Genomic DNA, 12909 nt, shown 5'->3' with positions numbered 1-12909 from the left:
TGCTGGTGACAATAAAAATGCACCCAATTCACACAGTGAAGTATGTTGGTGACAGTAAGGCCATCCAGTAAAACCCATGCAAAAAAAAAATTAAAAAAACAAAAAAACTTGGTAACTTCCTCTTACTGTACATCATGTACCAGATAATAAAGATGTGCAGTAACAGGATTTGAGATGAGGTGGGAGGCAAACACAGGTGTGTAAGGTAAAAGAAAGAAAAAAAAGAACCACCACAAAAATGATGATGGAATGATGTGATACATACCTGAACCAGAATCAGAATCCTCATCAGAACTGCTACTATTGGAACTGTTTTTATCACTCATCAATTTGTATTTGGTGATGACAGAATCGTTTTGGCCGTTAGCTGAGTAACTACTAGACAATAAACTACTTTTAGAGTCACCATTCTGGAAAATAAAATGAAAGAAACTAAATAATATTTACATAAAAATATATTTGTTAAATACATCGTCATCATCGTTTAACATCCGTTTTCCATGCTGGCATGGGTTGGATGGTTTGACTGAGGTCTGGAGAGCCAACGGCAGCATCAGGCTCCAATCTGATCTGGCACAGTTTCTACAGCTGGATGCTCTTCCTAACACCAGTCAGGTGGACCTGGCACCGATCATGTTTGGATGGTGCTTTTTATGTGCCACTGGCAAAGTCCTTTTCTTTTTTTCTTTGTAAAATATTGATGTCTCAATTTTAGTCATTGGATTGTAGCCATGCTGGGGTACCACCCTGATGGGCTTAGTTGAATAAGATGACCCAAGTAGTTATATTTTTAAGCCTGGTATTTATTTTATTGATCACTTTTGCTGAACCACAAAGTTATGGGGCCTGTAAACAAAACAACACCAATTATCAAGTGGTCGGGTGGACAAATAGAAACACAAAGACACCCACCACATGACAGGCTTCCACACAATTTCCATCTATCAGATCCACTCACAAAGCATTGGTTGGCTCAGTGGTACAGTAGAAGACACTTGAAAGTTGACAGAGCTGTGTCTGGTTATACAGTGAACGCATACAATAAAAGAGTAAAATGGCATGGCTTTGTGGTTAAGAAGCTCCCTTTGCAACCATATCGATTCAGGTTCAATCCCACAGCATAGCACCTGGAACAAGTGTCTTCTACTAAAGACTTGGGCCAACTGAAGTCTTGTGAGTGAATTTAGTAAATGAAAACTGGTGGAAGCCTGTTATACACATACACACATCTCTCTCTCTCTCTATATATATATATGTAGAAATGTATATACGTGTGTATGTCCGTATTTTTTCCTCATCACTGCTTGATGATCAGTGTTAGTTTTGTTTATATCCCCTTAACAGTAATTCAGCAAAAGAGACAGATAGAATAAAAACCTGATTTAAAACAAACAAATACTTGGGCCAATTTGCTCGGCTAAACTATTCAATGTGGTACCCCCACATGGCTGCAGTCCAATGACTAAAATGAGTATAAGATACACTGAGCAATAGCCTTTGAAAAAGGATCAAGTGGTCATACAAACCTCTGATTTATTTTTGACACCAGGAACATGAGCAGATGAAGAGATGGGGGTTTTCAGATCAAGTGGCCGATACATTGATAGTTCTTCATTGTTGTGATGAACTGATTTTTTAACCAACTGTAATGGTTTATCTTCGGAATTTGTTTCTCTCATATCCTGTAAAATAAATCATTAAAACAAAATAATTTTTTTCTTTAAACTCCTTTTAGGGTCGATAACAAAAGTACCAGACAAGTACAGGGGGTCAATGGGATCTGCGGCTCTCAAAATTGCTAGCTTTATACTTAAATTAAAAACTTTTATTATTATAAAGAGCTTTGCATTAAACTGTGATTATTTATTTATCTAATAGGGTAGAATGTTGAGCTAATAGACCTTAAATTTAAAAGACCTGATTTGTCAGTCTGCCTCATGGTCCTGGCAGACAAACTGAAAGAGGCATTGCCTCAGAGGATGGCAGATGGTGAGGGAGATGCACTAGAACAGCCACTTGTAGCAAGCTGGCAAAATTGTTAGTATGTCAGACAAAATGCTTAGCAGCATTTCGCCCATCTTTATACTCTGAGTTCAACTTTGCCTTTCATCCTATCAGGATCGATAAAATAAGTATCAATTAGCCTTGTGCCTATAATAGAAAGGATTATTATTATCATTAATTTTTGTCGAGGGTTGCACCACACATTGCTTGTCATTTTGTTCATAAAACTCAGCATCTTGAGACCACATTCCACAATTTCTTCCTCTGCTACAAGTACCTTCAGCTGCTTTACAGGTAAAAAGCACTCAGTCCACTCTGCAGAGTGGTTGGTGTTAGGAAGGGCATCCAAATGTAAAAACCCTGCCAAAACGGAACACAGCAGCCTGGGGTAGTCTTCTGCCTGGCCAACTCCTATCAACCATCCTTACTTATGCATGCATGGAAGACAGACGACGACGATGATGATTATGATGAGTAACCTATCCTGCTCAAAAGGTTCCTGAATAAGGTTTATTTAAGGATGATGAACAAAACACCCATGTTTCCAAAGGTGAATTATCTAAACCACCAAAGAATTCCTCTCAACACATGGCTATGATGCTCCCCCACTACTTCTGTTCAGAGATGCACATATCGTCAGCTACTAAGGGACATGCTCAACTGGTTAAGGTCAAACAGTTGACAAGCAAATCTGTGGTATTGAGCAAAATGTTTGCTGTAGCCCATCTTTTAGACCAAGATCATTATCATTATTATTATTATTAGAGCAGAGAGCTGGCAGAATTGTTAGCATGCCAGGTGAAATGCTTAGTGGTATTTTGCCTTGACTTCAGGTTCTGAGTTCAAATTTTGCCAAGGTCAACTTTGCCTTTCATCCTTTCAGGGTCGATTAAATAAGTACCAGTTACGCACTGGGGTCAAAGTAATCAACTTAATCCCTTTCTCCAAATTTGAGGCCTTGTGCTTCCAGTAGAAAGGATTATTATGATTATGATTATCATCATCATTACCATTGTCATGACGATGGTTTTGATAGAGCAAAAAGTGAAAAGTAGTACAAACCATTACAGCAGTTGATAATTGTTTTGGAGGTCGACCTTTTGCTCGTGGTTGGTGTAATTCAGGTTTATAAACAGGCGTCTGTAGTGGAGTTAAGATGGACTTCATTTTCTGTCGAATTTGTTCAGCTAAGAGTTTTTTCTTGGTGTTATCTATTTGGTGATCAGTAGCAGAAACTTTCTTCAGGTTTTGTGATGAGACAGGAGACATATTTTTATCCTGAAATAGAATGGTAACACAAGGAAATTAGTTGTTAAAAAAAAAACAGAACATCATCACCACCACCATCATCATCATCATTATTATTAAGGTGGCAAGCTGACAGAGTTGTTAACATGACAGACAAAATGCTTAACAGCATTTCATGTCTTTACATTCTGAGTTCAAATTTCACCGAAGTCAACTTTGCCTTTTGTCCTTTCAGGATCAATAAAATGAGTAGCAGTAGAGTACTGGGGTCAATGGAATCAACTTACCTAACCCCTGAACTTGCTGGCCTTGTGCCAAAACTTGAAACCATTATTATTATCATCATCATTATTTCTTTATTGCCCACAAGGGGCTAAATATAGAGGGGACAAACAAGGACAGACAAAGGGATTAAGTCGATTACACTGACCCCAGTGCATAACTGGTATGTATTTAATCGACCCCGAAAGGATGAAAGGAAAAGTTGACCTTGGTAGAAAAGAAACAAACAAGGACAGACAAAGGGATTAAGTTGATTACATCAACCCCAGTGCGTAACCGGTACTTATTTAATTGGCCCTGAAAGGATGAAAGGCAAGGTCGATCTCAGCGGAATTTGAATGTTATTATTATTATTATTATTATTATTATTATTTCTGCACAAACATGTTGGTTACCGCACTTTAGCTTGGGTTTTTTTATACCGCATCATTCTTGCCTTTATTCTTTCATCAGGATTCCACATGCCTTAAGGAATTCTGCCATTTTGTCTCTGTGTACAGAGCCAAAGGCCTTGAAGAAATCAACAAAGAGCGGAGATTGAGGTTTGCTGGCCTAGAGAAGTAAGGACAAACTTATGAATAAAGTGTTGCTGTGGACACCAAATCATGGTACCACATTAGCTGGAAGACCACAGAAGACATTGGATGCCAATTTGAAGACTTAAAAACACTAATGAAAGATCAAGAGGGGCGGAGAGAGGCAGTCAGGTTGGCCTGGGCAATCAACCTGACAGGATGATACCTCGATAAAAAAAAAAAAATTACCATTCCAACTCTTTATATTCTTAGTTCAAATTCCATTGAAGTTGACTTGATGAAATAAATACCAGTTAAGCACTGTGATTGATGTAATTAATTAGCCCCCCCCCCCCACCTCACAAAATTTCAAGCCTTGTGCCTATAGTAGAAAGGATTAATATTGTTGTTGTTGTATTACTGGCCTGCAGTGAGCCAGGAGATGCAGACCTGCAGAGGTGAAGTTAGTGGTAGTGGTGCTACATACATTGATATCCTTGATGACATCTAAACAAAGGCTACTTAACTGATTGGCATAAGACAGTTCTACATTTAAGAGATGAGAAATTATGTACATTATTTACATTTGACAGACATTTGACCATATCTTGTTTGTTGTTAACAAAACGTTTCGGCTGATATACCTTACAGTCTTCATCAGGTGGCTTGGGGAAATTTCAAAGCTGTGTTAACAGCAAACAAGATGAGGACAAATGTCCATCAAATGTAAATAATGATTGGCATAAAGTTTCTCACAAACACACTCCAACCTCTGTCCTGCAGACGTGCCGTTCCTCTCTCTGTTTTAAGTGGAAGTTGTACAAGACTACCTGTTCTACCTTCCCAAAGGAAGGTGTCAGTCTGATCTTCATGATAGTCTTGGCTGATAGTGAAATCTCTCCTCTACACCATAACAGCATGATATAACAACAACAACAACAGCAGCAACTGCCGCCACCACCAATACTTTCTTTATTGTCCACCAGGGCTGAACATATAACTTAGAGGTTGACAGTGATGTTAAATGTGTAAACAGCAAAGAGATTAAATCATCAATATGCTTCCCCAATAGGAGGGGGAGTTCCACAATAAGGTGACCAAACAGGCCTCCCAAACTTTGGACCCCTTAACACCAAAGGCTCCTTAGGAAGGCACCTTCCCCTCTCCATTCCATTCATCCTACAAGTGCACACTTAGAGTAGGCCCATTTGCGCGGGCCATTCTTGTCACATTCACCAACCTTTCAATGAATGTACTGGATGGCAGTACCTCCCTCTCCAGCCTCATTTTCCTTTTCAGGTGGAACCTGAAAAAGTCAATGAGGACTTGGCCATAGAGGAAGGTACATGTCTTCAACCCTTTCAATCACGTTCATCACACAACCTCTTTTGCCATAGCCACCAGACAGAGAAAAATTGCCCTTCCTTCCTGGCCAAAGGAAGGAGGTGGGGTGATCTTCACAATGGGCTTGGATGATAGCTGGATCCGTCCTACATGTGACAATAACTGTTCAACAAAGCTCCACAAGTCAGCAATGTGTGGACTCTGTAAGAGAGCATGCAGAACAGTTTCATCACTTCGCGTGCATCTTGGACAAGCCCAACTGATTGCACACCCATGCCTGTACAACTCCAAGGTAGAACTTCCACTGACTGCATTGCTTGACTGGCCAAGGGCTGTGAGCACTTGGAGACATCTGAGGCGCCAAACGTCCTACCTCGGTCTATGCCTCATCCATGACTGTAACTCCATCAAGGAGATGAGCTGCGGAAAAGTGCATTCAACAAACGGCGACCTCATCTGCTCACCGTTAAGGTATCACTGGAGATGCTGCAGCCTCAGTGTGTGTCTGTGTGTCCTCAGCCACAGCATGCCCAGTCCTCCGTTCAACAGGTACTGACAGCAAATGGACCATTTGACAAATAATACCTGTTTCCTCCACAGGAAGTGAAGAAGCAAACACACCAGCCCGTTCAGCCATGAAGCGGGGCAAGGGACAACAGACAGGCAATAGTATATGATGGATCTGTCGTATGCATTCGCCACCCCCATCCAACCTTTCAGAGACAGCTTCCTCTCGGCCCACTTCTGGGTGAGACTGGTCACCCAGTCTGTCACCTCACCCCAGTTCTTGTCCACTTGGAGATCTGGACTGAATTAGACCCTGAGCAACTTAACAGGTCCTTCCATCCAGTACCCCACCATGCAGTCGGTTGGCATAAGCCTTCCTCACAAGGTGCCTGGGCCTGCTTTTCCAGGTGCCTGGGCCTGCCTCTCCAGGTGCCTTATATAATAATGATAATAATAATTATTTCAAATTTCGGCACAAGGACAGCCAGATTCGGGAGGGGATAAGTCAATTACAATGACCCTACTGTTCAACTGGTACTTATTTTATCAACTCTGGAAGGATGGAAGGTAATGTGACCTTGGCAGAATTTAAACTCAGAACGTAATGATGGAAAAAATGCTGCTAAGCATTTTGTGTAATGTGCTAACAATCTTACCAGCACACTGCCTTAATAATAATAATCCTTTTTACCATAAGCACTAGGCCTGAAATTTTGGGAGTGGGGTCTAGTTGATAACATGAACCCCAGTGCCCAACTGTACTTATTTGGTAACAATTCTGCTAGTTCACTGCCTTTAATAATAATAATAATAATAATAACGATTCTTTCTAATTTTGGCACAAAGCCAGTAGTTTTGAAGGAAAGGGGTAAATCAGTTAACCCCCCCCCCCATATTTGATTGACAGAGTATTTAATCAACCCCACAGAGATTAAAGGTAAAGCTGACCTCAGCAGAATTTGAACTCTCATGAGCCAGAAGAAATGCCACTAGGCATTCCGTCCGACACACTAATGATTCTGCCAGCTTGCCACCTTTAATAATAATGATAATAACAATAATAATAATATTAATAACAATAATAATAATAATAATAATAACAAGGATGCAAAGAGAGAGAGAGAGGGCTGTAGTGTTGGAGAGATTTATTATATGATGAGAAGTTTGTAAGAGTGAGTCATTTGTAACAAATGTAAATGAAATTTATCCCTCAAGCTAAATTCTATACATGGTTTTAAAATTCAAGATTTCATGCAAAGAATTTCATTTGTTTAAAATGTCTGATTAATCAAACATTTAATTGCTATGCCACTAAAAATAGAGTGATGGAGATTTTCAGGATTTTCATGACTGTTTAGTTAAAAAGGGTGACAGAGAGAGAGAGAGAGAGAGAGAGAGAGAGAGAGAGAGAGAGAATAAGGAGAGAGGGAGAGTGTATATTCAAGGAGGGAGGGAGTCAGTGTATATTCAAAATTTCATGATTGTTTGGTTAAAAAGGGAAAGAAAAGTAAAGAGAAATAGAGAGGGAAAGAGAGAGAGAGAGAGAGAAAGAGAGAAAGAAAGAGAGAAAGAGGGAGAGAGAGAGGGCGGGAGCATGGTGTGTAGAGAATATTATGGACATTGTGGCTAAAGGAGAAGAGTACACTGATATGTGGGTGTGTAAGAAAGTGTGTGTGTGTGGTTATGAAAGAAAAAGAGAATGCACAAGTGAAAGCAGGTATGTGTGTGTGTGTGCGTGTGTGTGTGAGAGAGAGAGTTCTTGAATGAGAGAAAAATAGGAGAAAGAGGGTATGTATCCACGAAGGAAGGAGAAAGTATGTGTGTGTGTGAGGAGTGTTCTTGAATGACAAAAAATGGGAGAGAAGGAGGGTGGATATATCCAAGAGGGAGGGAGGCGCAGAGAGAGAGAGAGAGAGCGAGAGAGAGAATGTGTGTGTAAATGAAAGAGAGAGAGAGAGAGAAACAAGAGTAAATAAATTTTTAGAAAAAGCACAAATATGTTTTTTAAAAATTACATAATAAAATAAAGCAATAAAATTTTTTAAAAATTAGCAGGAAAAATTGCAAGAACATTCAATAAAAGCCATTTTCATCAATTCTTAAAATAATGTGACTTTAGTCAACAGGAAATGTAAGAATGGGAAGCTATATACAGGGACGATCACTATTTTATGGTTGTTGTTGCTGTTCGTTTATCTTTTGTTTTCATTTTATTTAAACATTCAAATCTGAACAAAGATTACAACAGCTAAATTAAATTTAACTTGGGATTATATCCCACCACAAACCAATCGAAAACCCAACCCACACACCTTTTCGTGTTCATATGGTGAGTTGAGATCCTCGGGATCTCTCTCACAATGTCGACTTTCATATTTAATAAGAAAACAAACGTGAAAAAAAAAAAAAAAAAAAAGAACAAATTTACCCGTGTATTGGTAATAGAGAAATTTTCAGACCATATTTTCCGGCATACAAGTTGAATTTTGCAAACCAAAGTTTACAGCCCCACAAAAAAGTAGGTCGCCTTAAGACACCAAGAAGACTTTTTGGGAGGAACAAAAAATTCCATGTGAAATGCAGCAGGAATTGGAAAGAGAGCCTGTGAATGTTTATTCTACCCAAAGAAGCAGACATTTCGGACTCCTGTGATGTGGCACTCTTGTAGTGCATATGAGTTACAGGTGTGCTGCTTTTGAGATGAGTTAGAAAATAATGGGATATTTCAAGACCTTGAGTGTTTTTTTTCATGCAATACATGATTGCATGCATGATTTGCTTGCAGCAAAGTGCAGTGCATGCACTCTTCTGTCTTAAAGCAATTACAATAACTTTTTTTCTTTTAATATAAAGTCTTAAAAGGTTGATTGCATGTGGGAACACCTTTTAGTACCTTATTTAAATGTGTCATAGACTGAAAAATGTCAGGAATTGCTGTATGGAGTAAAAAAAATGCTGCATCTCTGCTGAAAAAGAATATAAATGTGTGGTTAAGAACTATGCTTCTCAACTACATGGATCCAAGTTTAACCCCACTGTGTGGCACCTTGGGTAGCAAGTATTTTCTATTGGATTCAATGAAACAGGGCCAATCAAAGCCTTGTGAGTAGTATTTGGTAGACAGAAACTGAAGGGAGCCAGTTGGTTGAGATTGAGATTGATATATATATATATATATATAACAAAAAAAAACTGAAAAATTGTGGTATATTTTTAATTCCATGTTACATGTGTTCCATTCCTGGATAGGAGTCCTGTCTGGAAATGAAACCTGTGTAACACTGGAATTGAAAATATACCAGACTTTTCCATTCTTTTGTTTCGACATGTAATTACTCTGCAAATGGAATTCATAGAAATTTCAAATGCTATGCATGCATCATTTAAAGAGGCTGCATCAGATTGGAGCCTAGTACAGCCTTTTGGCTTGCCAGACCTCAGTCAAACCGTCCAACTCATGCCAGCATGGAAAGTGGATGTTAAATGATGATGATGATCTATATACATACATTTGATTAATGTAATCATGCAGATGTACTTTATGAGGACACAGCTTGGATTATAACTCCTTATATACACCGTGTGTGTGTGTGTGTGTACACATGCATGTGTGTTTGTTTCGTTGCCTTAGCATTGTATGATAGTTGTAAATGAATGTCAGTTATATGCAGATTTCCATCCTTCTGTGAAAACCTGTCTGGTCATGGGAAAATACTACTTTACTTAGGAATGAGGGTTGCTAACAGGAAGGGTATCAGGCCATAGAAAATTTTCCTCATTAAACTCCATCCGATCCATGCAAGCATGAAAAAGTGGACGTTAAAACCATAACAATGATGATAGTTGGTGCACTGTTATGGCTGAAAATTGCAACTTAGCAGAAAACAACCAAACATACACACAAATGGAGGCATAGAATATATTGATATATGTTATTGCAAGAAATGCGATGCAAGCAAATCTAAATACCCAATCTTCAATAATAACAAATAAAAAACATTTTTTTTACATGTTTACGGTTAAGTCAACTTATCAAGCCTTCGTGATATTTCTGGTTTTTTTTTATGTCAATCTATAATAAATTTAGTCAAAAGGGACAGGACATTGACTGTAAATTTTGCAGTTCATATTCCCAGGCTGATGAGATTAATACAGGTTGATACTCAGAATGTAGGACAATTGTAGGGGGGTGGATGGGAAAAAAACAACAAAACCAGCAGAGAGACAATTCATGAGGGTTACAGTCCTGGGGAGAAAAGACCGACTGCATGAAGTGTTTGGCAGCAACCAAGTCTGGGATATAAGATATACACAAATTATTGTAAATAATTTTTCTATTTTTATCTGTGGAACAAAAATAACAAATAATTACATCACTCTCTCACACACATACACACATGTGAAGAGGATGTATAAAGGCAATTAGCACAAAAATGAGAGTGAGTATAGCACCTGCTTCATTAAATCCAGATAAGTATAAAGTAAAGACAAGAACACTGAAATTTTGAGCTAGAAATATACAAGGACTAGTCTGAGAACTCCAAAGCATTCCATAAGATGCTGTCATACCAGCTGCTTCAATGCTATCAGAGATGAATGAACATCATCACTTCACACTCTTCCCTCCATATACACAGTCCATGTCATTGTTATTACAGGACAAGAAAATGCAAATCATTATAATTATTCTTTCATATACATACATATATACCAGAGTAAGCACATAAATGCAAAGCAAGGTGGGGAAAAATAGTACTCGAATACCAGAGGTAGAGTAATATGCTTTATTATTAAAGCTGCAAAAATACCACAAAAATGCCACAAAAAACTGCTACTCAGAGTTTAATGTTCCCCATTCATCTAGATCTAGGTCTAGATCACAACTGCCCGATGAACAGGAACGTGAAGCTCTGAGTAGCAGTTTTTTGTGACATTTTCATGATGTTTTTACACACACACATATTGATTTCAAATTTTGGCACAAGGCCAGCAAGTTCAGGGAAATGGGGGGAGGAGGCTAATCGATTACATCAACCCCACTACTGAACTAGTAATTATTTTACTGACCCCAAAAGGATGAAAGGCAAAGTTGACCACAGCAGAATTTGAACTCAAAACGTGAAGATGGACAAAATGCTGCTATGCATTTCGCCTACCTTGCTAATGATTCTGGCAGCAAGCTGCCTATATAGAGATATTGCTTTTTTTTTTTTAAATAATAAAGCCAATTTAATATTGAACTAAAGAATTACTCAACACTGTTTTTTTATAGAGTACCTCACCTGTTTCCAAGCAAGATAATATTTTACCAAAGCCAGACATGTTTGTCATGGAAGACTGGAAATGAACAACATTGCTTGTTTGAGGATAGTGACACTCATTTACAAACATAACATGATGTCCAGACAAACATGACAAGCTTTTCAGTTTCTGTCTACCGAATTCAATTACAAGGTGTTGGTCAGCCTAAGGCCACAGTAGAAGACACTTGCCCAAAATGCTGGGTAGTGCAACTGAACCCAAGTCCACAGGGTCGGGAAGTAAGCTTCTTAACCACATGGCTATGCCAATACCTATATATGTATGTATGTATGTATGTATGTATGTATGTGTGTATACATATATATATACATACACACATATATATATATATGTAGGCATGTGTGTGTGTATATATATATATATATATATATATACACACACACACACACATATATACATACATGTGTGTGTGTGTGTATATATATATAATATACATACATATGTATATGTATGCATGTGTATATATATATATATATATATAATCTCTTCAGATGATGTATGTATGTATACATATGTGTGTGTGTGTGTCAATGATATGATTATAACATATCTTCTCCAATTGTGTGCCCAAGTTGCAAGTTTTATGAATGAAATTAGAATAACGAGAGGTGGACAGAAGAATGTGTGAACCAAGGAGGTAGCTGCTGCTGCTGCTGCACCGGCAGCATCGGTGGCAATGAAGCAGCTCTGAAATGCTCTGGGAAGAAGAGAAACAAGGAAGCTGCTAAAGAGAAAATTAGATCACATTTGAAAGAGTATAAAATCATGGCCTGAGAAAAGGATCATACTGTTAACGGTGCAAAAATAAATACCGCACTATGCCACAGAGTGGCGAGAAATGAGAAGTGAGAAGAGAGTGTGGTTTGGTGTGGTGACTGGGGGGGGAGGAGGTGGTGGTGGAGGAGGAGGAGGAGGAGAGGATGTGTAATACAGAAACTCAGAACCTTATTGATTTCAATGCAAATAAAGACATACAGCCATAAAGTCTCGAGTTTAATTTGGATGAATCTAGAAGAATGAATGAGTCATGACAGTTTATTTGTTTTTCTGAGAAGAATTCGAATTGATTGGAGAGAAAATTTCATAAAAATTGCTTCCTTATTAGCGTGCTGGGACAATAATATATTTGTCAGGACTTTAAAACTAAGGCTAAAAACTTTATTTTCTCTCATCAACCAATCCTGTTAAATAAAAAACACTAAACAAAACAACAACACAAAACCCAACACTATAATTAAAATCATAACTAATAGTAATAATTCCATTTGTCAATAGATTTAAAAATTGATTTGGACTTCATCTTTTGTTCCAGTCATTAGACCGTGGCCATGCTGGAGCACTGCCTTGAATAATTTTTAGTCAAATGAACCAACCCCAGTACTTATTTTTTGTCATAAAAAGCCTGGTATTTATTATCTCAGTTTCTTTTGCTGAACCGCTAAGTCATAGGGATGTAAACACCACCAGCACTGGTTGTCAAGCATCGGTGGGGAACATACACATACACACACATGATGGGCTTTGAATATTTGCTACTACCACCGAGTAGATTTGGTAGAGTTGTCTACCAAATCCACTCATGAGGCTTTGGTCAGCCTGAGGCTATAGTAGGTACCATGCAGTAAGATTGAGACTGAACCTGGAACCATGTGGTTGGGAAGCAAACTTCTTACCACACAACCATGCC

At 38.4% G+C, this 12909-nt stretch overlaps 1 protein-coding gene across 13 annotated transcripts in view; it reads right to left on the bottom strand.

The window, feature by feature from the left end:
* LOC115220806 (bromodomain adjacent to zinc finger domain protein 2B) overlaps positions 1 to 12909 on the bottom strand; it is a 321983-nt gene that overhangs the window by 89045 nt on the left and 220029 nt on the right. For all 13 annotated transcript variants that reach the window (XM_036510466.1, XM_029790965.2, XM_029790966.2 and 10 more), the window contains 3 exons: positions 3067 to 3282; positions 1527 to 1682; positions 266 to 410 (listed from right to left, as the gene is read on the bottom strand). In XM_036510466.1, the coding sequence (XP_036366359.1) occupies positions 266 to 410; positions 1527 to 1682; positions 3067 to 3282 (517 nt within the window). The remainder of the gene's footprint in view (positions 1 to 265; positions 411 to 1526; positions 1683 to 3066; positions 3283 to 12909) is intronic.

This window comes from Octopus sinensis, linkage group LG17 (genome assembly GCF_006345805.1).
Source record: "Octopus sinensis linkage group LG17, ASM634580v1, whole genome shotgun sequence".
Lineage (NCBI taxonomy): Eukaryota > Metazoa > Mollusca > Cephalopoda > Octopoda > Octopodidae > Octopus > Octopus sinensis.
Note: the sequence above shows the minus strand (reverse complement) of the source record. Positions and strands in the feature narration are given on the sequence as shown.